This window comes from Dysidea avara, chromosome 12 (assembly GCF_963678975.1).
Source record: "Dysidea avara chromosome 12, odDysAvar1.4, whole genome shotgun sequence".
Lineage (NCBI taxonomy): Eukaryota > Metazoa > Porifera > Demospongiae > Dictyoceratida > Dysideidae > Dysidea > Dysidea avara.
Window position 1 is genome coordinate 18,183,055 of NC_089283.1, and position 26,670 is coordinate 18,209,724.

The window sequence follows — 26,670 nt, forward strand, 5'->3', positions numbered from 1 at the left end:
ATAGCCTCCTTGAGGTATCTGAATGTTTGCTCCTCACACACTGCACAAAATTCCTTTAGATTCTGCTTAGACTGAGTTGATTCAGCTTGTCACCATACTTGTTTCCTTTGTAGTGTAGCTATACACATACTGATTTATGCCGATTAGAAAGGCTGGATCTCAGACTGTACATTCTAAAGTCAAGTAAGTAAAAATAACTCACATACATGAACACACTGAGTCAGCTATTCCCACAATTAGTACTTCGTTACTAATGACAACCAACAAGAACCCACAATCGATCCTTAAATTCGTTTTATCTTTCTTGGGGTACGTTTGATTACCAGCTGGAAGTGGCACTGATAACTTGTACAGCAATGGTAAGCTGCAAGCTTCAATTTGAGAAAGCATTCCGTTCCGCAGTTTAGTCCATTATTCCGTTCCGTTCCGTTCCGTTCCGTTCCGTAGAATAGACCCCACCTCTCACAAGCGGCTTCCGCTCAGATCTTAGATGGTGGCACCTCTTCATCACACACTGGAACGGGCTCAGTTTTATCACCGGCTCCACTCCAGACTATATAATTGCCTCAGACGCATCAGGGTCCTGGGGCTGTGGAGCAGTATTTGGATCTCAGTGGCTGCAACTAGCATGGTCAAAAGACTGGGCTCAAATCGACATAATGGCGAAGGAGTTAGCACCAATTGTTTTAAGCTGCGCTATTTGGGGACCACTACTATCAGGCAGCAGAGTGGAATTCCACTGTGACAACAGCAGTGTTGTTGACTCCATTACCAAAGGATCCTCAAAGGAAATAATGGTCATGCACCTCTTACGCTGTCTCTGGTTCTTCTCAGCTCATTTCGATATAAAGATCTCAGCTTGCCATATTCCAGGCACGTCGAACACTGCCGCAGACCAGTTATCCAGAAACAGATCAACAGAATTCTTAAAGCTGCATTCTCACACCTGCCGCTCCCCTGCATCAATCCCAATGTCACTGTTGAAGCTCATATCACCCCGGAGACAAGACTGGACTTCTCCCTCCTTTCTTCGTCACTTCAAGCGAACCATCAATACACTGCAAGGGTCTCCACCTGCAAGAAATAAAAAATCACATACTTAATGAGCTCACATAAAACAATGCTACAACATAATTGACCACACACTTGTTGTTCAATGTAATTGTAATTGCTGTAATTTATGCTGTTCATTGTAATTGCTGTATGATTAACTTAGCTGATAATTCATTTGCCATTCTTGTTACAAAAATCCCAATAGACACTTGCAAACAAGGCCACACATACATACTTAAATTCCATTTGTAGACCTACCAAGGAGTACTCACCTCAACAAGCTACTGAACAAAGCCCAAAAGCTACTACATCATGGACTGGCCAAATCCAGCAGAATCACCTACACAGCTGGACGAAGACGATATGTTAACTTCTGCAAAATGGCAAGGATTCACCCGATCCCAACATCCGAGTGCACCCTAACTCTGTTCATATCGCACCTAGCTACCTCCAACATCTCGCAGGGAACTATCAAGGTGTATCTATCAGCAGTTAGACACATGCATGTATGCAAGGGGCTTCATAACCACTTCAACCGCCAAATCACTCCTAGGCTCCATCTCATCTTAAGGGGAATCAAAAAGCGCCAAGCAGGCACGCACTCAGGAAAAACCCGACTGCCGATTACCATCCAGATGCTCTATAACATAAAAGCCCTCCTATCAAAGAAACCTCCTTCCTACTATAATACCACACTCTGGGCTATGTGCTGTCTTGCCTTTTTTGGGCTCTTAAGAGTCAGCGAGTTTACAATTCCTACAGAAGGCTCCTATGATCCATCACGACACCTATCTCTCAAGGATATTGCAGTTGACAACAGGAAGAAACCCCGTCTCCTGCAATTGTCCCTCAAAGAATCCAAAACAGACCCATTCAGGCAGGGTGCCAAGGTGCACATGGGTGCCACAGATAGCTTGGTATGTCCAATAAAAGCAATGATTTCATACCTCGGCAAAAGGAGTGAACAACCAGGCCCACTCTTCATCACTGAAGAAGGAAATGGCTGGACTGGAGCCATGTTTCGTGCAGGCCTCCAGTCCCTGATGGTCAGCCTCAAACTCGATAAGCGCCGCTATAACACACATAGCCTTCGGATTGGGGCAGCAACGTCTGCGTCTCTAGCCAAACTGTCAGACTCTCACATACAAATTCTTGGCCGCTGGAAAAGTAACGCATTTAAAAGGTATATCAGACCTCCTCCCAGTGAGGTAGCAAATATGTCCAAGATCATCGCAGCTGGTCATCACTGACTCCTTTTTGACAACCTCAGCATGTAATTGGTGCAGCATGTAATTGGTGTATTTATATGTACTAAGGACTGTATAATAGTACTGCATATGTCATATAGATAGTGTTGTACAGTCACTTCTTGTTGCTACTTCACGCTATAACGGTTGACCTACACAATTTGTTGGCATACACACCTGCTGTTCCCAAACAGCCGGTATCTCCAAAACACATAATCTAGATACTTGGGTGAAAGGTCTCTCCCCCCCCCAACCCACCTGTGCCTGGTGGGGGGTGCTCACCTTTCTATGGCTTAAAGGAAGGCTTTTGGTGCGTAGAATGCCTCTGGGCACCAAAGTCCTTCCCTGCCCAAGTATCAGCACATCTGGAAAATAAAAATATAAGACCCGGTAGGCAATTGATCCCAAAAAGAAATCTTAGGACAGAAAATTCTTTAAATCAAACCCAGCAACCGGGACCAGGTACACATACCAAAACCACCACTACCAACAACAGTTGGTCGGTGGTGAAGAGCGACCAGTGCTGCACCTCCCTGGACACGTCAAAGGTTAGTCAAGTAATTAATATTAAATGTAGTTTAAAATACCTTTAAACAAAGTTAATGTTGAACTTGATGGCGGCCTCGAGCATCCACTCTTAGACACAAGACATTAATAAGAATAACGACGCACTAATAAGAATCCTAGCACATGCGCAGTAGCACGTGGCGTTAGTTGTTAGACAAGTGTTACCCTCCCATCCCATCCCTCTTATGCATACATACCAGTTTTCACAGCAACATCATGCCTACAACAATAAATTCCAAAAAAATGTACGTGGTTGATCCACATACAGGGTATGGCACACACATATATATATACAATATACATCGCACTCCACCCTCTATTAATCGCTTCAGTGGTAGCACTCCTTCGAGCAGGCACACTGGTGGTGATACAACTAGCCAGTACTGCGCCTCTGTTGTATTGTTATCACATGATGCTATCATACTTGTGCATTGATGTACTCATTAGCTCCCTGCAGGTGAACCTATTATACTGCCAATGCTAAGTGGTAGTATAGCCTGGAGACTATCATGGGCCATTACCATGCAGCGATGCCAAACGCAAGGGAGTACCTGGCAGGAGACTGTATCACGGACCAATACCAGAACTTCCACAGCTCTGCCATGCCAAAGCTGTTGCAGTTATTAGCCAATATTGCATACTGTATTTTTGTTGTTGTTGTTACAGCTACTGATACACACGATGCACTCCTTTGCTCACTGCAGGCAGGGAGCGCCTGGCATGTGACTTCCATGGGTCAATGTCACCTCCCCCAACAGATGTAATTCAAGCAAGGGAGCGCCTGGCATGCGACTCTCATGAGTCAATGTCACCTCCCCCAACAGATGTGATACAAGAACGGGAGTGCCTGGCATGTGAACCCCCCCCCCCCCTCATGAGTCAATGCCACCTCCCCCAACAGGAGTCTTGGCACGCAGCTCTGCCACAGCTGGTCAGTGTCAGCCCCTCGTTGCGAAGAGTGTAGCACACTGCTTCTTAGCAAATGCTGCCTCTTCCACACTTCTCAGAATCCAGATCAGCATTCGGCCGCCCAGTGCCAATGTTGGTCTCGCCATTCTGAAAAAACAGAGCTTTTGTAAAAAGCTCTAGCTGCATTCGCAGCATCTCCATTCCTGATAGAGGGAATGTGATAGTACCTGGTCTCTAGGATGGTTGTTTTAGTATTTGAACCCAATCATGGCTTAAAGGAAGGCTTTTGGTGCGTAGAATGCCTCTGGGCACCAAAGTCCTTCCCTGCCCAAGTATCAGCACATCTGGAAAATAAAAATATAAGACCCGGTAGGCAATTGATCCCAAAAAGAAATCTTAGGACAGAAAATTCTTTAAATCAAACCCAGCAACCGGGACCAGGTACACATACCAAAACCACCACTACCAACAACAGTTGGTCGGTGGTGAAGAGCGACCAGTGCTGCACCTCCCTGGACACGTCAAAGGTTAGTCAAGTAATTAATATTAACTAAAACTAAAAAGAATTGGAAAAGATTACTACAACTAATAACAAAAACTAAAAGATTTTCTTATGTACAACTAAAACTATAACTAAAACTTAAACATTTTTAGAAATGTTACTCAAACTATAATAACTAAAAGATTTTCACATTTTTAACTAAAACTATAACTAAAACTAAAATAACACAGAGAATATAACCATAACTAAATCAATAACTAAAAGGAATTAAGAAAAATTACTATAATTAAAACTAAAACTAAACTTATTGATGAAACTTACTACAACTAAAACTAAAAGTCCTTACTAAAACAACACTAGTTCTATCTATGTAATTATGGTACACATAATATATTGCACAACTTCACTAGAAAAATACCTATACTCCTCTGCCAACTTTGTTTCACTAAAAACAGAAGCCATACACTGGAATTATCTACTTCCACCAGATTCATTGTGATATTTAAGTTACCACAATCTGTTGTGATAGTATTGTTTTTGTTTCTGTTAACCTGCACTAGTCATTAATGCCCCTGTCTGTCTGTGGCAATTGGTATAATGTAATGTTACATATACATCCTGCTGGAGTTACTTTTCATTAAAGTGTAGAAATTGACTACCATTCAACACTCAATATTGTAGCACTTTTAATAGCTATGCTCACTTGTGGTGTGATGGTTAAAAATTGATGCAACCATTTTCTTTGAAAAGATTTTGCTGTTTTATATTTAGAATTCTATTTGTTACTTATTGCATATGAACAACATTCAAACTACATAATATACTGTTATCAGGAATTCAGATGTAAAATGAAAGTATGGATTGTTTACATGTGTATGCATAACTTCTTATGCCAAATTCCTGCATAAATAAACTCTTTTACAATGGCAGTGAAAGTGGTATATATGGCTATTAGCCAAACAATAACATGATTGTGACATAATCTCAGCTAGTAATGGGCTAACTTGTGTAATGTGATATTTTATTTCACTACATAAACAATCGTGGTCAACTGAGAGCTTTCTACTAATGGACTTCAAAGGAATTTGCTATTAGCCAATCGTTAGTTTAGCAACCATAAAAAGACCTTGCATATGCTGCATTTTTAGTAGGAACGAAACTTCACCTAGAGTTGGGAGCAAAATTTGAGTTGCAGAATGAAGAAGCAAATGGTCTTATTTTTGCTACCTGCTTTTCTGCTGGGTGAGACTAATACTTCTGTACAGTTGAATCATAGTGTATTGATCAATTCTAAATTGTTACATATATTTGCAGGTGCAATTCAAGGTCATAATATATACATAAATTGTTCAAAGTATGAAAATGAACCAGGAGAAGTCTTCCATCCCTACAGACCTATAAATAGATCAAATCAAGTGGACTACTGCATTGAGTGTAGATGTAATGAGGTATTTTATATATTAGCAATAATTAAGAAAATTATGCTAAAATTAATTGTATTAGTGAGTAATGGTACTGTGCAGTGGCTGCGTTATTAACAACAGACTGATTAAGAGTTCTTGTAGAGATTAGTTTTACACAATAATAAATACACTAAAGACTTAAATCATCTTGTATCACAATTTGATCTGCTATGAAGTGCTATATAATATGAAGTACAAATCGCAATGGCAAGGTGACAAACATGATTGAAAGCAAAACAAAAATGATAGCATGTTGACATTTGATGAACATTGGTAGCTTAATTTCCTCGCTGTTGGGCTATTTCCTAGCTAGATTGATACTATTTATAACAATGTGAGGAATCAAGGTTTGATTTCAGTAAATAATACCATTTATGCCATAAAATCAGTGCTGAACTATGGGTACATAGCTACACACTTAGTACATTATGTGTAAAGTTTACTTTAGTAATTAAATTTGATGTCTGGTTCCTTAAAAATATTTCATTCTGAATACCATATATGAACTATTATATTCATGCTCTGCAGCATAATTGAACCACTAGTGTATTGGTTTTATAAATAATACTTGCATGTGTAGTGTATGTGCAGTGCATGTGTAGTGCATGTGTTCCAGTACTTTATCATTCACTGTAAAGTGACTCCTGTGGTCATTCAGTGTGATGATTATACTTCAGAAGTTAGATCATCATACTAAGTGACCACACCTAACATGGTGATCATACTTCTGAAGTATAGCCATTATAGGAGTCATACCATCAATCTACATGCAGTTATTGTATACATGGTAGAGTAAACTGATGAATATTGTTTATCTCTCTCTCTATATATAACAAATTGACTTTATAGAGTTAGGGTATGAAATGATATGTCAAAGTGTTGCTATGTAATAAAATGTGCTTTAATTTGTGTGCATGGATTGGATTTGTCATGCATGTACATAAAAACTTTTACCAGCAATGAGCCTTCTTTAAAGTATCCACATGCATACATACCTTTGGTGTCAGTTGGTATGGTTGCTATGTGTATGTATCACAGCAATACACACTAAGGCTCACTCTGTTAAGTTGAAAACTTGTGAATAAAAAAAATTACACTCTAGACCATGACCCCATTTTTGCATACGTAATTGTCTGCACATGTTTGTGGGATTTGCTTTTGGTATGTAAGTAAGAAGTGGGATGTTTGTGTAGGAAACTTAATGAATTCCATTTTTAGTACATGGTAGCTAGCTAATGATATGATTCAAGTTTCTTCTTTCACTAATAATAAGCATCCTCCCTTGAAATTATCATCAACAACAAATGGAGGTAGACTAAAAGAAAACTATTGGAAACTTTTACCTACAATATATGTATTAGTTTACTCTAAAATAACAATGTGAGTCTAGTTTCTTCTATTTCATATCACTGTATCTCCATCTCACCTGTTGATGTGGGACTGATGACTATGATTGTGATGAATGATAATATGATAAACAGACACAGTTAACTGCAACATGTTTTGAACTTGAATGTCCTGAACTGAGATGTCACAAAGCTATACAAAAGGAGGGAGAGTGTTGCAGGAGTTGCAATACTTCAGGTTAGTGCACAATTGTTTTAATAAAATTGATGACATGTTTTGATTTTTCTGTCCACTTTGATTTGTCAAACTTTTAAAGGTAGAACCAAAATAAAACAATGCATATAGATACATATACATGTTAGTGATATATGTATGTATCTTGGTTAAAACCTGTTGATTTACAGTGGCAAACTGCATTTTACATAGCTCCCATGGGTTACAGCGGGCCGGTGTTGACACTTTAGTGTGTTGTATGCATGACTTTTATAATACGCTGGTGTACTTCATATAGATGTAGTGAACCTTGCAGCAAATGAGTATGTGTCACAATGTATCCGTGGTGGAAGTACATATTCAGATTTAACTTTGATTCCATCACTGAATACTTCAAATCCTTGTGAAGTCTGCTATTGTTGGGTAAGAATGGTACATCCACACTCTGCACCACTGTGATAGAGAAATTCTCAAGTCAATCAGTATTGAAGCACTTTGTCAAATCAAAATGCTCTGTCAAATATTGCACTATATGATAGTTATCATACTTTCATCTTGTAAAAGTGTGTAGCTGCATACGTATTTAATATGTACAAATGACAGGAAGGAGAAATTATTTGTGACAGTATTGTGAAGACTTGCCCAAAGCCCAGATGCAGAAGAAGAGAACTTATTTGGGACTCAAACCACTGCTGTCCTAGTTGTCCACCAAGTAAGAATGAATTACATTATTATCATTTGCAAAATATTTGAGTACACAGGTACAACCAGTATACCAGCTGGACAAAGTACCTAAATAACATTTTGGTGTTAATCAACAAAGTTTACTTTGAATATTATCAGACAAGACATGTAAGGAACATGGCATAACTTATCAGGATGGAGACACATGGAATCCATACTATCCCAGATTTGGTGTTTTGGATTGCTATTTGTGCACTTGCAAGGTGATAGCATTCGTTTTATGTGTACTATACATACACATGTGTATCATGCTGTAGGATGGGAAGAGGAATTGCAAAATAGTACCATGCCCAGAAGTAAGAGCTTGCACTGCTGACGATCCATACGAAGATGTGACTATTTGTTGTCCCAAGTGTGCAAGAGTACCCAGTGAGTTACAAAAAGTGACACACTATTGCAGTTTCTCCATATATATACATATCTAGCAGATAGATATAACACAGAGGCACCTGAAAACAGTACATACCTGCCACCTGTGTTACAGCCAGATCCACCTACTCCAATGTCTTGCAAAAACAAATGTTCACACAATGTATATAAACCAGCACGTGGCTACAGAGAACAAATTGCTATAGAGTTTGTGATTGCAAGGCATGTTGATGTATATGTTTGGTTACCTGACTCCTCCATGATGCAGTATGAATCGTATACTTCAAAATATTTCAGTGAAAATTTCATAGATAAAAGATTCAGATACATTGGATGTGTCACAAAAAGTAAGGACAATACTGTGAAACTTGTCTAATCAGGTCACAGTGCAATAGGCAATGTGTGCATTTGTGTACAAAGTAGCCTGCCTAATACCTAATGCATAGTGATGCACTAATAAGCAATTTTGCTGATTATCTGATATTGAAATTCACATAATGGCTGATACTGACAATGATCTGATGTTTGTCAAAATTTCATGCATGCATGCTTTGTGAAATTGCCGTGTAAAACTTTAAATAGTCTTATTGTTATGAAAATAATAACATCGGGGTCAGTAAAATTAATTGGCTAAATAATCTGCTAATAATTATGGATATCGATAATGCTGAAATTTGGCCAATAACAATTATTTACTGATTAATCAGTGCATCACTATTAATGCAGCCGCCAAATGAGGAAATTTTGACTTTAAGGGGACTGGAATATCGCATTGTATCAATATTTAGTCATGCATTGTGCTTAATTTCTATTCTATTAGTTTTAATGCTAAACAGAACAGTGCATAGCCACAATTGTGCTATAATACAACTCTAGCTGTGTGTTTTTCATTTAACATTATAGATTCAGTGGCTAAACTGCAAAAGCGATTCAACAGTAAAAATAGAATGAGGAATCTTACTTTTTGCCAAGAACACTGTGCAGAACAAGTTATTAAAATATTACAACCAGTTGATAAACAAGAAGAATTATGCAATTAAACACTCCTGCTATTGCTAATACTATGGACGATATTCCAATGACAGTGGATTCAGCATATATTTATTGTTTTTTTTTTGTTTGTTGTTGTTGTTGCACATATGTCATAGATTGACTTCCTGTATACCTTGACTACAATGTGATGTATGCATCGATTGTCTGCATGCATGCTGTGAAATTTACATTGCATGCCTTGTTTGTTCATAAAATTTCATCCTTGGATTTTGTGATGGCCAGGCTTTACACTTGCAATGTAATATGTGGGGAAAATATCCTCACATTCAGGGGTGGATCTAGGATTTATAAAAGGGGGAGCTAACTCAAGGTACTAATCTCTTGGGTAGAGGTGTGTAAAGCACACCTCCCAGGATACTTTGCATGCTGGAACTAGGGGGTCTGGGGGTATGCCCCCCCCCCCCCCCCCCCCAGGAAACTTTTCATTCCTTTGAGTATATGGAGACCAGATGGTAGAGGCATATTCTAGTATAGGCCTAATCATGCTGATATAACATCTTTTGCTTTAATACTAGTTGGACAGTTCTTAAATTACGCTGGAGAAAACCTTTCACTTTGTTTGCTTTACTGGTAACAGTCTTAACATGATCATTCCATGTGAGATGTTCATCAATTGTTATGCAAAGATATTTAGCTGATGTACTGCGCTTAATTTCTTGTCCTTGAATATAATAATGCATTGATGTAGGATTGCACTTGTTGGATACCCTGAGGAATTCACACTTTGCTAGTATATTCCACTTTTTAGCCCACTGTTCAAGAGAATAAAGATCAACCTGTAGTTTGTGGCAGTCATCTACTGTTCTGATGGTAGTGTAAAGCAAAACATCATCTGCATATAACTTAATCTTACATCTAACATTGGTTGGTAAGGGCCCTAAAACAGAACCTTGTGGTACCCCAGAGGTTTACCACACTAGTTCGATCCATCTTAGAATACGGTAATGCCAATTTTGTTTTGGGGACCACTATTTACCCTCGATCAGAGAAAGGTTGAAAAGGTACAACGTAGAGCTACCCGTTTCCTCCCATCATTGCATGACAAATCCTATACTGAGAGGCTCTCACTACTATCCTTACCATCACTGCTGTATAGACGCAGAAGGGTGATTTAAGTTTTCTATACAAAATTCTTAACGACTACTTCAGCTCTGACTTTACTAATCTATACACCTACTCCACTACTTCTACCAGGGGACACCAGTTTAAATTGTTCAAACAACGTTCAAGATTATTATGCAGATCAAAATTAGTTTATGAACAGAGTGATTATTGATTGGAACAGTTTACCTACTTCTGTTGTAGAAAGTACTTCAATCAACACATTTAAATCATGTTGGATAATTATTTATTAGATTTTAGATTTAATTTTGTATAATGTTTTAATGCATTGATCAGGTATACAGACTTTGCCTTTACCCGTATCTAATCATAATCATACTGCCTTTAGATTATAGGTATGGCTCTCTAAAGCATTTTGTTAATGGAAAAGGTTGGGTAGGTACTGACAACCAAACACATCATGCATCCTCTCACAATTGCACAACAATAGGTGCATGTTAGAATAATAATGTTGAAAGTGGAAAATTTTGAAATTTGAATGATACGAGATTGAATCTGAGAGCATTTTCAATGGAAATTGTGTACCTGAATTAAGTATTGCCATACATATTAACTACACAAGTAGATGAATTAAGCCTTGTCAACAGACCAATGCACTTCATTGTATGTATAGGTGCAGGCAGATTTGGAAAAATTCTATAACAAAACCAACTATACTCTTCCTGTGAATGTTCTATTAGAGTAGTTAGGTAACTGCTCTATTAGAGTATCTCGATCTTGTACACCTCCAATGCTGATCCAGGTCCTTGTTACATAAACTTTAGCATAAATCCACTGAAAATGCCTTGGAAAGATGATTATAAGGTGGTTTAATGAGTATCTGTTTTATTAGTGATCATACAATTATGTTAAGACAAACTTTCATTATAACCCTCAGCATATTGATCAAGTAAAGCCTAAAAGTGAAGGGGCTGAAGGACTTCACACTGTGAAAAAAGAGGGATATAAGATGGTATTTCCAGTGGCTTATTGAATACAAAAAAGCTTGATATAACCTGTATTATATTAACAATCTCATGTAAGGCTTTAGTTAATGTGTTAAACATACTGAAACCATATCTGTGATGGTATAGTGTGGACATTATAGTAGATATAAGCTATTTCAGGTAATGTGGTAAATAAACTGAAACCATATATGTAATAGTATAGTATGCATTATACTAAAGTATAACATGAGTATAATACAGGGTTTATATTAAGGCTTATTTGTATTCAATAAGCCACTGGAAATACCATCATATATCCCACCTTTTTCACAGTGTCAGTCTCCAAAGCCCCTCCCCTGGATCAGTCCCTGACATTGATTAAACAATTAATTTCACAAAAATCAACAGTGTTATATAAGTGGATGATAGTAACTAAATGTGTTCAGAATAGAATTCAAACTTGAAACTGTCTCCATGTACTGTATAATGACAAATACTTGAAGCCAAACCGCCATAGCCTCTTTTGCACGGCAATTTGCATGCAGTTAAAAGAGGCGTTGAATGCAAAATAAAAGAAGAGTCAGTCAAGCACAAAAATACCTCAGAATGTAAGGCATGAAAAGAATCATTATATGCATTCAAATTTACCTGCTTCCCAAAGTAGTGCACTTTGAGCAGTAAGTAAAGGCTGTAAAGTTTTAATTTCTATAGCTACTAAAGAAATGTCTAGCAATTATAGTATCACTACACAGCAAACATTACTACAGTTACACACAGACAGTTGTGTAATATACTTTTTCACACAAATAATTATAAAACTATTTTTGCAAAATATAGCTCACAACATTTCAAGGGCATTAGCCAAGTTGGATGTCAATAATACAGAAAGCAGCCTCTTTCTAGAGAGCCTGAGGGTATACTTAAATATTTCAATAGTGCCTCCTGAAATCAATTCTGAAAGCAATTTCACACAAATACTGTTAAATTTGGGAAACTGACTGCTCTTAGAGATTATCCATCACAGTACTGTGGAATCTGTCTTAGTCTCTCCAAAAAGACCAACAACTTAAACTTACCCAGATGAGAAATTTTGCACCTAAAGCAGCAACCTGGCTATTGAGGCCAAAAAAGTTGGCCCAAAGGTGACAGCCTCAAGTTCCATGCAATACATAAGTCAACAATCACCAAACAAAATAAGATTGCAAAATTGAAGAGGCTGGCTCCCTGCTGCCTCACATGCCCATTCTAGATTGCTACCTATATATACGATTTTTGTTTGCTACAGCTTTCACCATGTACAAAATTTATCAAGATAAGTTATAATGCTGATACGACATTCCTTATGGACTAAATTATATAATTGTATTTTAAAATATAGGGTACAGCAATACTTGGATTTTACTTGAACCACTCACATATATATTCAGTTACAGACTTTTACATTTATTGCTAAAATTACAAAATACCAGAAGTTAATTAGCCATGGCTACCCACCACAAAATTAATGGTCATACACCCACAAACCTTCAGCAGACAGCTATATATGAAATGATTGCATTCCTGCTGATTGTATGGCCATACTGTACATGTAGGTGGCTAGCTAGTAGTGTTTTATCATTTCGATAATGTAAATACCAATCTAAGTTGTTCAATTACCTAGCATGAAGCATGATCCATTCCCCTTGGATCAGCATCCAAATATGTTCTATACTTCATGGCGTATCCTGCAATAATTTCTACCTAAAAATACAATGTACTGAGTTTAAAAATGATAATGACTAGTCAATCTATATAATAGTACCAGCAGGAGTAAATCTACATTTTTTTGTTCAAATCAAGAGTGATTCCTTCATGCCAGAACCATACATGCAGCCAGTCTCCCTAACTAATATAATTATAGTGAATTATATTCCTGGGCAGACTATTATAACAAAGAAGAAACAGCAAATAATAAATAAATGTATACTGCACGTGTTAAACGTTATGGCTATAAGAATTCAAGTTGTCACTACATATATACGTACAGTAATTATTCTTCGACCTTCTTAATGCTTCTGCCATTCAGTGTTCTGACATTCCTGGTTGTATTGGGAAAGTAGTGCCACTGTTATCAGAAAACAGTTCTACAGAACTGCATAGTGAGCTACACTCAGAAGACATCTTGCTATCAAGGGATGCATCTTTCCCAAACAATAATTTTCTCTTATTGTCCCTTTTGAGTGGTTCACCCGCAGGCATTGTATGTTCATTTTGGCAATATCTTTTAAAAATCTCACTCAAAGATGGCTGGCTTAAGTTTTTTACTTTCCTTTCAGGGTATAAAGAATTTGCTATGAAGGAGTATACCTCTTTGTTGAGTGCTGCTAACGCATTCACTTGGTCCACACTGTGTGACTTCATGCTGAGCTGACTATCATTAGTGCTGCTGGGGACATCCAAACTTAATGATTGATGAACTTGTTTGAGTCTGTTACTAATGCTGCCGGAGAAATGTTCACATGAACGTGACAGCTGGGGCTTATGTTGTAATGATGCGTTACCAGTAACACACAAGCTAATAGCTGGGGATGAGTCTACATGTTTCTTAATTCTAACAAACTGATAATCTTTGCAATTGGAATCTCTTACTCTGTCTTCAGATGTTGTAACTGTTTGCAGTTCTTCACTAACCAGTTCCTCATAGTCAGAAGAGAGTGTGTTTGGTGAAGAAGGCTCCTGTGGTGATGAAGTATCAACTGGAGGAAGACTGTCAACTTTATGTTCTGGTAAATGTGGAAAAGAGGCATGATGGGAATATCTGCTAGCTGGAAGTTGGAGAGAATTACACCCGGAAACTTCTGATACTTGTGTACAATCATTTTCACTAGTGTAGTGCAAGTATGAATCAAAATGACTCCAAGTCATCCCTGAGGTATAATCAGTTCTTTCTGTGTCTGCTAGAATGGTAATATAGACTGATTGTGCGTTACTTGTTTGAGTTTGAAGGCTATGAGTTTTAGACAGTTTTCTTTCAATTTCTGTCTTTTCGTAATGACTAGAATCTTTCCTTTTGTATGATCCTATGCTTGCATGTAAATTTTCTTGGTCTTCAGAATCTGGAATGTCCTTTTGAGATGGAAACCAATCTTCCACACTCTCATAAGGTTCTGTTGCCTTCTTTTGAATGGTTTGTGCTGCAGCTGCATTGATAGTCGGCTTCATTGAGGCTAAATTTGAAGAGAATAAGCATTGTTGACATTGATATACCAGTGAATATTTGGTATTATCAGTGGGGCAGAAATTTAGCCTATAACAATGCATTGTTTTACTGCACTTCAATTAGCTGTACTGCTAAACATGAGTGTGGGTGTGAGATTGTATGCATATAAATATGCTGGCATAATTCAGGCATGCAATAGCAATCATAAAGCTTTCAAGATGCATTTTTCACTACGTAATGGAAAACTCTAATAGAGCAGTCATGCTTACTCAGACTTTTGGAATGAAATACTCTTATGTAGCAACCAGTTAAAAGATTAGACGACTGTTTAAAGCTAAAGCATCAATTAGATGGTCTAATACAGACATCATTGACCAAAGATGCTGGCAGAATTATAAGCATAATAAATAATCAGCTTTATAAGCATAACAACCTCATGTCTAAACTCAGGGGCGGATCTAGGATTTATAAAAGGGGGGGCTAACTCAAGGTACTAATCTCTTGGGTAGAGGTGTGCAGAACACACTTCCCAGCATGCCGAAGCATACTGGATAGGGGAGTCTGGGGGCATGCTCCCCCCCCCAGGAAAAGTTTGAAAAATAGATGCTAAAATACTGCAATTTGGAGACATTTCCGCATAAAATTCACACTAAATTGATATTTTATATACTGCCTTTAGATTATAGGTATGGCTCTCTGAAGCATTTTGCTAATGGAAAAGTTTGGGTAGGTACAGACAACCAAGAACATCCTCTCACAATTGCACAACACTGAGTAGGTGCATGTTAGAATAAGAATGTTGAAAGTGGAAAATTTTGAAATTTGAACAATACAAGATTCAATCTGAGAGCATTTTCAATGGAAATTGTGTACCTGAATTAGGTATTGCCATACATATTAACTACACAAGTAGATGCATGAATGAAGCCCTTTAAACAGACCATTGCACTTTATTGTATGTATAAGTGCAGGAAGATTTGGAAAAGGAAAAATTCCATAACAGAACCAACTATATGTTTCCAGTGAATGTTCTATTAGAGTAGTTATCTGACTGCTCTATTAGAGTATCTCGATCTTGTACACCTCCAATGCTGATCCGGGTCCTTGTTGCATAAACTTTAGCATAAATCCACTGATAATACCTTGGAAAGATGCTAAAGGTGGTTTTATGAGTATTTGTATTATTAGTGATCATATAATTATGCTAAGACAAAATTTCATTATAATACTCAGCATATTGATCAAGTAAAGCCTAAATATGAAGGGAGGGGACTTCAGCCCCCAAAGCCCCTCCCCCCTGGATCCGCCCTTGAAACTATATCTAATTGTGTAGGATACAAACTCACCAGATTGTTTCCTATTTGGAGTAATATATATTGGTTCACAAAACGATCCAGAACTGTTTAAAGAGTGGGAACTCCTTGGGGGAGCTGGTAGCTCAATTTTTCCTACATCATATATTACACGTGTATACTCATTCATGCTGAATATTATATCACATACCTGTGCGTGCGTGTGAAATTGTTGCTCCTCTAGATCTGGCGGGAACACTGTGATGTAAATATATATATATATATATATATATATAAGTTAATGCATTGCTTTAAGATAGTAGTGTACAACGTACGGTTTTGCTGTATCACTCCCTTCTTTATGTGGTGGTACTAATCCTAACTTCTTACTCAGTGAGTCAACAAGCTTAGAGATATTCTCAAGAAATACTAGAAATATAGTATTACTGTATGTTACACACAGAATGAAAATACATTTATGTAGCAATGTCTTGGAGGCATGATAGGCTGTACCTAACAGGGCAGGGATTTTGAAAAGGGGTTTCCACTACAGCTAAGTGACTGTTATATTAGAGTAGTTTATATTGCCTGACTGCTTTGTTAGAGCATCTCAATCTTTTCACCCAAATCATAATTCTATAAGTGTTGCTATCAGGTGAGTAACTATTATTTAACTATAAGATAAAAGTTTAAAATGTGTCTTGTTCGGTTTCAATTTCTTAATGTTTCAAGTAGTATGTAAAATTCAAGGGGGTTTCCTGAAACCCCTGCAAACCCCCTTGGTACGCCCCTGAGCCTAGCATACATACAATAGCCACAATGTAATGTATTATATCCATGCAGTTCTGTGCCATATCTGAATTGTCAGTATATGTACGTACAATTGGATCATAAGAACATTTTGAGAACCAAGAACAAAACTCACCATGTTGATTTGCATTTTTATCAGGGGTGATTGCTGCCACAGCCCGTTGTGTAGTAAAGATAGCCTGACATTTTCCTGCCATGTTTACATAGGCATTGGCTTGCTCCTTTAATGCTACCTTCACAAATGTTATCTGTTGAGACAATTACATTCAACAAGTATTTTGTAATAATAATAATCGAGCACTTTTCTTGTAATGATGACAGTGAATGCTGCACATGGTGATGTTATACTGCATGCAGTATGGATAGTAATCTTAATGTACGTATAAATGTCACATGAACTATTTAGCTATGTACGTACTTTGGTATGTTCCAACTTGCTGATGATACCTGCTACTTTCTCCTGCATTGAAGTGTATTGTGATATCATCTAAAGAACAATTTTAGACACAAGGCAAAAAATAAGATTAACTAAACTGTTTTCATTTCATCCTCTCGTGTTGTGATGCATGCTGCATCACCCTTCTTTTTGGCTGCTTCAAACTACACAGAAATAATTGTAAACATAAAACAAGTAATTCAGAGTAGCATCCAACATTTTACAGTATACAGGTATATATGTGCAGTTTTGAACAGTTACTTCTAAACAATCACAAGCAGAAAAACATATTCATGGAACAAGTGTTCTGAATTTTATCCAATATTGATGTGTTAAGTGCAGTATTATGTATGTACCTGATGTTTAGCTTTAGTCATTTTAGAATAACAAACCATTAATTCCTCATTGTGCTCATCCATCTCTTTTTCAGTTTTAAATAGCATCTTAAGATAGTGTTGATAACTGGAGTACTGTGAACAAAGATGAAAATAATCAAATTAGAGTCAGACGTATACCATGTAATGATATCTAAACCAAAACAGCCAAGCTGTAATAAAAGAGTGCGGCCCCCAAGGTGAAAAAAGATGTGAAATCCAAGCAAGAAATGGCTGTGATGGTAGGTTAATGGCAAAAATTTTAATTACGCCAATTCAGGTGAACTTGTGTTGCCTCCTCCACTAGGATCCAGCGCCAAATTCATCTGAATTGTCGTAATTAAAATTTTTGCCATTAACCTACCATCACAGCCATTTCTTGGCCGCCACCTTGGATTTCACATCTTTTTTCACCTTGGGGGCCGCACTCTTTTTTTACAGCTTGGCTGCTTTGGTTTAGATATCACTTCTTTTTGTATTGTAAGTCACAAAGCTAGCCATATGGCTTTGATGCTGCTTCCTTTTAACTTGTAAGGAATTGTGGAAGAAAGGAGGTAACTGTGTGCATAGCTTTTGCCTGATGAAATATTTGTATATTTAACATTGGATGATAATTATCACATACTGTAGTTAATAAGGTGACTTCTTACATAACTGAACTGTAGCTGAAACTCTCATTGTTTGTAGCTGAACTCTTTTCAGGGTGATTTGATTCTAGCTGAACTCTCTATAGGATGATTTGTTTCTAGCTGAACTCCCTACAGGGTGATTTGTTTGCAGCTGAACTCTCTACATGGTGATTTCTTTGTAGCTGAACTCTCTGCAAGGTGACTTGTTCAAGCTGAACTCTCTACAGGGTGGCTGAATTCTCTACAGGGTGATTTGTTTGCAACTGAACTCTCTACAAGATGATTTGTTTCTAGCTGATTTCTCTAAGTGTAACTTGATTGTAGCTGAACTCTCTACAGGATGGTTTCTTTGTAGCTGATCTCTCTACGGGGTGACTTGTTTCTAGCTGATCTCTCTATACGGTGACTTGTTTCTAGCTGATCTCTCTATACGGTGACTTGTTTCTAGCTGATCTCTCTACACGGTGACTTGTTTCTAGCTGAACTCTCTATAGGGTTATCTGTTTGTAATTGAACTCTCTACAGGATGGTTTCTTTGTAGCTGCTCTCTCTACAGGGTGACTTGTTTCTAGCTGATCTCTCTACAGGGTGAACTTGTTTCTGGCTGAACTCTCTACAGATGATTTGTTTGCAGCTGAACTCTCTACATGGTGGTTTCTTTGTAGCTAAACTCTCTACAAGGTGATTTCTTCTAGCTGATCTCTCTACAGGTTGATCTGTTCGTAGCTGAACTTTCTACAGGGTGATTTGTTTGCAGCTGAACTCTTTATATGATGGTTTCTTTGTAGCTGAGCTCTGTACAAGGTAACTTCTTCTAGCTAATCTCTCTATAGGGTGACTTGTTTGTAGCTGAACTATCTGCAGGGTGATTTGTTTGTAGTTGCATGAACTCTCTACAAGGTGATCCTTCTAGCTGATCTCTCTACAGGATGACGTTTTCTAGCTGAACTCTCTACAGGGTGATCCGTTCATAGCTGCACTTTCTACAGGGTAATATTTTTGCAGCTGAACTCTCTACATGGTGGTTTATTTGTAACTAAACTCTCTATAAGGTGATGTCTTGTAGCTGATCTCTCTACTGGATGACTAATTGTTTCTAGCTGATCTCTCTATAGCGTTACAACTTTCTCTATAGAGTTATAACATGTTTGTATAGCTGAACTCATTACAGGGTGGTTTTTTGATTGGTTGCTGAACTCTCCAGCTACACGGTGACTTGTTTGTACTATACAGAGTGACTCGTTTGTAGCTGAACTCTCTACAGAGTGACTTACTTGTAGCTGAACATTGCATAAAGTAACTTGTTTGTAGCTGATCTAGATGAACTCTCTACTGGGTAGCTTTTTTGTAGCTGAACGCTTTATGCAGTGACTTGTTTGTAGCTGATTCTCTACAGAGTGACTTGTTGTCTCTACAAGGTGACTTGTTTATAGCTGAATTCTCTTCAGTGTGACTTATAATGTTCTGAATCTCTACAGCAACATATTTGTAGCTGAACTCTCTACAGGGTAACTTGCTTGTAGTTGAATTGTCTATACGATTAACTGTTTGTAGCTGAACTCCCTACAGAATAACTTGCAATGTAATCAAGACACACGGTAGTGTGTCGTGCGGCCCAAGAAGCCGGCGCGCCACACCCTTGAGTATATTGACAGGAAGAACGAAAACGTCATTTTCACACCTTTGTATCTCAGTGATCACTTATCCGATTGGAACCACATTTGCTACACAGTTGTCCGCCAGCCAGGGAAGTCTACATTCCAAATCTGAAGGAAATCGCTCAGGCCATTTCCGAGATACGAGCTGCCAAAGTTTGGTTTTTTTTTCTTCGTTTTTCTTTTCTTCTTCTTCTTCGTCTTTTCGCACACTTGCAAAAATTGCTATAACAAGCAAACGCGTACTCCGATCGCCATGAAATTTGGCACACAGAAAGGGAGTCCAACGGCGAATCCTAGCATCAAATTTGGTACAAATCCGATGAATGGTTCAGGAGTTATGACCGATTATTCGCGTAAAACAAGATCGATTTGTTGTCACACCTACAGGGTAAACCGCTTCATGGAATGAGTTGAAAATTGCTATGTAGATGGAGTAACCATCGTAGGAGTGCCTTTTGGTGGTTTGAAAGGAATCGAGATAAAGACCATGGAGATATGACACAAAACCCAACCTGTGTCACAATTACGCAATCGATTTTTACGAATGAAAAAGTATTAGTTTTCACGCCTACTAGGCAAACCGCTTAGAGCAATGAGCTGAAAATCGGTGTATAGCTGGAATAATCTTCATAGAAAGTACTTGCAGTAGTACAGAAGAATCGGATTACAAACCACTGAGTTATGATTCTAAAGCCAACTCCGTGTAGCAAATGCGAGATCGAGATACTCTAATAGAACAGTCACCCTAATAGAGCATTCGGGTAATTTATTTACCCCATTAAAGAATTTTATTACATCACAAGTTATTCTGTAGAGAGTTCAGCTGCAAACAGTTAATCTTATAGACAGTTCAGCAAGAAGCAAGTCACCATGTGGAGAGTTAAGCAAATATATCACTATAGAGATTCAGAACATTACAAGTCACACTGAAAAAAGTTCAGCTATAAACAAGTCATGCACCCTGTAGAGAATTCAGCTACAATTAAGTCACTCTCTAGAGAATTCAGCTACACAGAATTCAGCTACACACAAGTCACTGTGGAGAGAGTTCAGCTACAAACAAATTACCCTGTAGAGAGATCAGCTACAAATAAAACACTTTGCAGAGTGTTCAGCTACAACAAATCAACCTTTAGAGCGATCAGCAATGAACAAATCAACACAAATCTACCTGTAGAGAGATAAGCTAGAAACAAATCACCCTGTAGAGAGTTCAGCTACAAAAAATCACCCTGTAGAGACATCAACTAGAAACTAGACACAATGTAAGGAGTTCAGCTACAAGCAATCACCCTGTAGAGAGTTCAGCTAAAACAAATCAACCTGCAGAGAGATCAGCTACAAACAAATCACCTTATAGAGAGTTCAGCTACAAACAAATTACCCTGTAGAGAGATCGGCTACAAACAAATCAACCTGCAGAGAGATCAGCTACACACAAATCAACTTGTAGAGAGATCAGCTATAAAAAAATCACCCTGTAGAGACATCAGCTAGAAACTAGACACAATGTAAGGAGTTCAGCTACAAGCAATCACCCTGTAGAGAGTTTAGCTAAAACAAATCAACCTGCAGAGAGATCAGCTACAAACAAATCACCTTATAGAGAGTTCAGCTACAAACAAATTACCCTGTAGAGAGATCGGCTACAAACAAATCAACCTGTAGAGAGATCAGCTAGAAACTAGACACAATGTAAGGAGTTCAGCTACAAGTAAATCACCCTGTAGAGAGTTCAGCTAAAACAAATCAACCTGCAGAGAGATCAGCTACAAAAAAATCACCTTATAGAGAGTTCAGCTACAAACAAATTACACTGTAGAGAGATCGGCTACAAATTAATCAACCTACAGAGAGATCAGCTACACACAAATCAACTTGTAGAGAGATCAGCTAGAAACTAGACACAATGCAAGGAGTTCAGCTACAAGCAAATCACCCTTTAGTGAGTTCAGCTACAAACAAATCAACCTGCAGTGAGATCACCCACAAAAACGCACCTTGTACAGAGTTCAGTTACAAACAAATTACCCTGTAGAGAGATCAGGTAAAAGAATTCACCTTGTAGAGAGTTCAGCAACAAAGAAACCACCATGTAGAGAGTTCAGCTACAAACAAATTACCCTGTAGAGAGATCAGCTACAAATTAATCAACCTGCAAAGGGATCAGTTACACTCAAATCAACTTGTAGAGAGATTAGCTACAACAAATCACCCTGTAGAGAGATCAGCTAGAAACTAGACACAATGTAAGCAGTTCAGCTACAAGCAAATCGCCTTTAGTGAGTTCAGCTACAAACAAATCAACCTGCAGTGAAATCACTTACAAAAAAGCACCTTGTACAGAGTTCAGCTACAAACAAATTAACTTGTAGAGAGATCGGCTACAAACAAATCAACCTGTAGAAAGATCAGCTACACACAAATCAACTTGTAGAGAGATCAGGTACAAACAAATCACCCTGTAGAGAGATCAGCTAGAAACTAGACACAATGTAAGGAGTTCAGCTACAAGTAAATCACCCTGTAGAGAGTTCAGCTGAAGCAAATCAACCTGCAGAGAGATCAGCTACAAACAAATCACCTTATAGAGAGTTCAGCTACAAACAAATTACACTGTAGAGAGATCGGCTACAAATTAATCAACCTGCTACACACAAATCAACTTGTAGAGAGATCAGCTACAAACAAATCACCCTGTAGAGAGATCAGCTAGAAACTAGACACAATGCAAGGAGTTCAGCTACAAGCAAATCACCCTTTAGTGAGTTCAGCTACAAACAAATCAACCTGCAATGAGATCACCCACAAAAACGCACCTTGTACAGAGTTCAGTTACAAACAAATTACCCTGTAGAGAGATCAGGTAAAAGAATTCACCTTGTAGAGAGTTCAGCAACAAAGAAACCACCATGTAGAGAGTTCAGCTGCAAACAAATCACCCAGTAGAAAGATCAGCTAGAAGAAGTCGCCTTGTAAAGAGTTTAGCTACAAAGAAACCATTGTGTACAGAGTTCAGCTACAAAGAAACCACCATGTAGAGTGTTTAGCTGCAAAAAATCACCTGTAGAGAGTTCAGCTAGAAACATATCACCCTGTAGAGAGATCAGCTAGAAGAGGTCACCTTGTAGAGAGTTCAGCTACAAAAAAACCACCACATAAAGAGTTCAGCTGCAAATAAATCACTTGTAGAGAGTTCAGCTACAAATAAATCCCCCTGTAGAGGGATCAGCTAGAAGAAGTCACCTTGTAGAGAGTTCAGCTACAAAGAAACCGCCATGTAGAGAGTTCAGCCTCAAACAAACCACCTTGTAGAGAATTCAATTACAACCAAGAGTACATAATATATATATATATATATATATATATATATATATTATGAACTCTTGCTACAACAAATCACCCTGTAGAGAAGAAGTTACCTTGTAGAGAGTTCAGCTACAGAGAAACCATCATGTAGGGAGTTCAGCTACAAAGAAACCACCATGTAGAGAGTTTAGCTGCAAACAAATCACCTGTAGAGAGTTCAGCTACAAAAAAATCACCCTGTAGAGAGTTCAGCTAGACGAAGTCACCTTATAGAGAGTTCAGCTACAAAGAAACCATCATGTAGAGAGTTCAGCTACAAAGAAACCACTATGTAGAGAGTTTAGCTACAAACAAATCACCCTGTAGAGAGACCAGCTAGAAGAGGTCACCTTGTAGAGAGTTCAGCTATAAAGAAACCATCCTGTATATAGTTCAGCTACATTTCAAGTCACCCAGTAGAGAGATCAGCTGCAAAAAAATATCCTGTGGGGAATAATAGGCATGTAATAAATATATGTATATAATTTGTATAATTACTAATAAAATCAAAAATAATTGAAGTATTACAAATCTTCTTTAAGTTCTTTTCTTTTTCCTGTGGAAAAGAAAAAAAACACATGGGTTGAAAAAGCCCCAAAGCCAGCCATAGGCCGGCTTTGCAGTATACAAATACAAAAAGAAGTGATATCTAATCAAAAACAGCCAAGCTGTAAAAAAAGGTGCGGCCCCCAAAAAGGCCATGGTGAAAAAAGATATGAAATCCAAGGTGGCGGCCAAGAAATGGCTGTGATGGTAGGTTAATGGTTACATTTTAATAAAGACAATTCAGGTGAATTTTGTGCCACTTGGTCTTGGCACCAAATTCACCTGAATTTTCGTTATTAAAATTTAACCATTAACCTACCATCACAGCCATTTCTTGGCCGCCACCTTGGATTTCACATCTTTTTTCACCATGGCCTTTTTGGGGGCCGCACCTTTTTTTACAGCTTGGCTGTTTTTGATTAGATAATTCTATAATGGAGTAAGTTATAAACGTAGCCGAATGCTCTATTAGGGTGACTGTTCTATTAGAGTATCTCGATCTCGCATATGTTACACGTAGTTGGTTTTGGAATTAGAACTCAGTGGTTTGTAATCCGATTCTTCTGTACTACTGCAAGGACTTTCTATGATAATTATTCTAGCTACACACCGATTTTCAGCTCACTGCTCTAAGCGGTTTGCCTGGTAGGCGTGAAAACTAATAGTTTTTTTATTCATAAAAATCGATCGCGTAATTGTGACACAGGTTGGGTTTTGTGTCATATCTGGATGGCCTTTAACTGAATTCCTTTCAAATCACAAAAAGGCACTCCTACGATAGTTACTCCATCTACATAGCAATTGTCAGCTCATTCCTTCAAGCGGTTTACCCTGTGGGCGTGACAGACCTTCGACCTTATTTTACGCAAATAATCGGTCATAACTCCGTGAATATTCATCGGATTCCTACCAAACGTGGTACTGAGATTCGCCTTAATGAGCCCTTTAAGTGTGCCAACGTTCAGCCCGATTGGAGCACGCATTCGTGTTTTATGGCGGATTTTGCAAAGTGTGCGAAAAGAAGAAAAAAATGAAGAAAAAAAACCTTAACTTTTCCGCTCGTATCTCGGAAATGGCTGGAGCGATTTTCTTCAAATTTGGAATGTGGACTCCCCTACCTAGCCGGCACTTCTGCAGCAACTTTGGTGTCAATCGGATAAGGAATCACGGAGCTACAAAGGTGTGAAAATCGCGTTTACTTTCTTCCTGTAAATATACTCACGGTGTGGCGCGCCGGCTTCTTGGGCCGCACGACACACGGTAGTGTGATACACTGACCAGTCCTCAAACAATTCATTTCAATACTAACATAATTTTATGAAATATATACACAGTAAAGTGTATAGATAAGTGGTTTGGAAGGCAAGTGGATGCTCATTCACTAAACTTGCCACCAAACCAGCAGAGCTATTTTGCAGTTTCTACAGAAAACAGAAATTTGAGATACATCAAATGCTATATATCCCACTAGGGACCTGTGAGAAGGCTAAAGCTTGTGAATACAGGGAGTCAGAAACATGTAACTGAAATACGCTTGTCCATACAAAATGTTAGTCTTATTCTGTTAAAACACAAGTACACATTAATCCATACCTGTTCAACAAATTTTTCAATGGTTTTCTCCCACATCCAGTTTAGTTCTGCAATTTTCCCAAATATCTGACCAAACACTTGATTCTGCTCTCCCTTGCTCCATTGCAACAAACTACCCATAGCTATATATAATTGAAAATAGAAAACAGTTATTACTATAGCAATGACATTTTCTACCTAATTTTCATATAAATTCTCATTAAAGTAAACCTTTACAGATTATTGATCAATAAATATATGCTAAACAATGGCCTAGGATCTTGGATTGTAGCTACATATCATCAATGACATTTAGTTTGCCCACTGGAGTCTTCTTGTTGGTAAAGAAACTTGGAGTTAGTTGCATGGAAGAGATTTGTGGCTAACCATGCCAATCAACGAACAAGTCACACCCATCATTTTCTAATTTAAGTTCAGAAAGGCATTGGTAACCACCACTTTACAGCCAGTGTTGAAGTGATGGATAAAGCCTTTGCTCCAGCCCCACATCATCCTACCAAGTCACCGCTTTGAGTTGTTTATGCTGATTTCCCAATGTCTTTCCTTACTATATTATGCAATATGCAGTATTTTCACTGTAAAAAATAAAGTGTGCTTTGTACACAAAAATGTGCTCTGTTACACCAAAACAGCACACTTTGGTGTCACAGGCCACCATTTTTACATTGTTTCTGGCATACCATTGCTTTTAGTAGTGGCAAATTTTGCAGCTGATTTTTGTAGGTCTTTCTCTACTTGCATTGCAAACCAGAGGGATGAGCTATTGCCACTCCAAGACTTGAACTTACTAGTCATCTCTTTGAATGTAGTGGTATAGTCGTTCTACTGTTCCACTCTATGATTTGACCTGCATTGGAGCAAAAAATGACACATGGAATGACCAGTGGCAGATCTATCAATCAAGGGATACAACTTTTGTCCTAGTTAACTGCACAGTTTAATGCATTGTATTTACTATGATTGTAAACTGAAAGTGGTCCTAAATTCATTTTCAGAGTTTCTAAAATTTCAAGAGCAAGTCCCCAAACTCCTTTCCTTAGCATTACATTCTATAGTGTAACATCATATAAATTTTCAGAGAACCCTCTTTTTAAAATTTGCCACACATATGTACATGATGGAATGATATACAAAAACCCTAACCTAACCCCAGCTGTTATCAAGGTTTTTGAATCTGTGATCAAAGATTTCACCCTATTACCAACAAGTTAATAACTGAAGTACACACAACACGGGTTTGTGAAATGATATAAAACCAACTTACAGTACC

At 38.0% G+C, this 26,670-nt stretch overlaps 1 protein-coding gene and 1 long non-coding RNA gene across 2 annotated transcripts; one reads left to right on the plus strand and one right to left on the minus strand.

Moving 5' to 3' along the window:
• Window positions 1-5,432: 5,432 nt before the first annotated feature.
• Window positions 5,433-9,525, plus strand: LOC136241173 (chordin-like protein 2). Its single transcript, XM_066032349.1, has 10 exons — window positions 5,433-5,520; window positions 5,593-5,726; window positions 7,223-7,325; window positions 7,600-7,724; window positions 7,905-8,013; window positions 8,063-8,089; window positions 8,145-8,248; window positions 8,303-8,414; window positions 8,471-8,761; window positions 9,318-9,525. Exons 1-10 carry the CDS (start codon window positions 5,475-5,477, stop codon window positions 9,452-9,454), a joined length of 1,188 nt encoding a protein of 395 aa, XP_065888421.1. The 5' UTR covers window positions 5,433-5,474; the 3' UTR covers window positions 9,455-9,525.
• Window positions 9,526-17,608: 8,083 nt separating this feature from the next.
• Window positions 17,609-26,195, minus strand: LOC136241174 (uncharacterized). The gene is made up of 3 exons (XR_010694209.1): window positions 26,081-26,195; window positions 25,401-25,522; window positions 17,609-17,722 (listed from the first exon to the last, which is right to left on the minus strand). It is a non-coding gene; the product is annotated as an uncharacterized lncRNA (long non-coding RNA).
• Window positions 26,196-26,670: the final 475 nt, after the last annotated feature.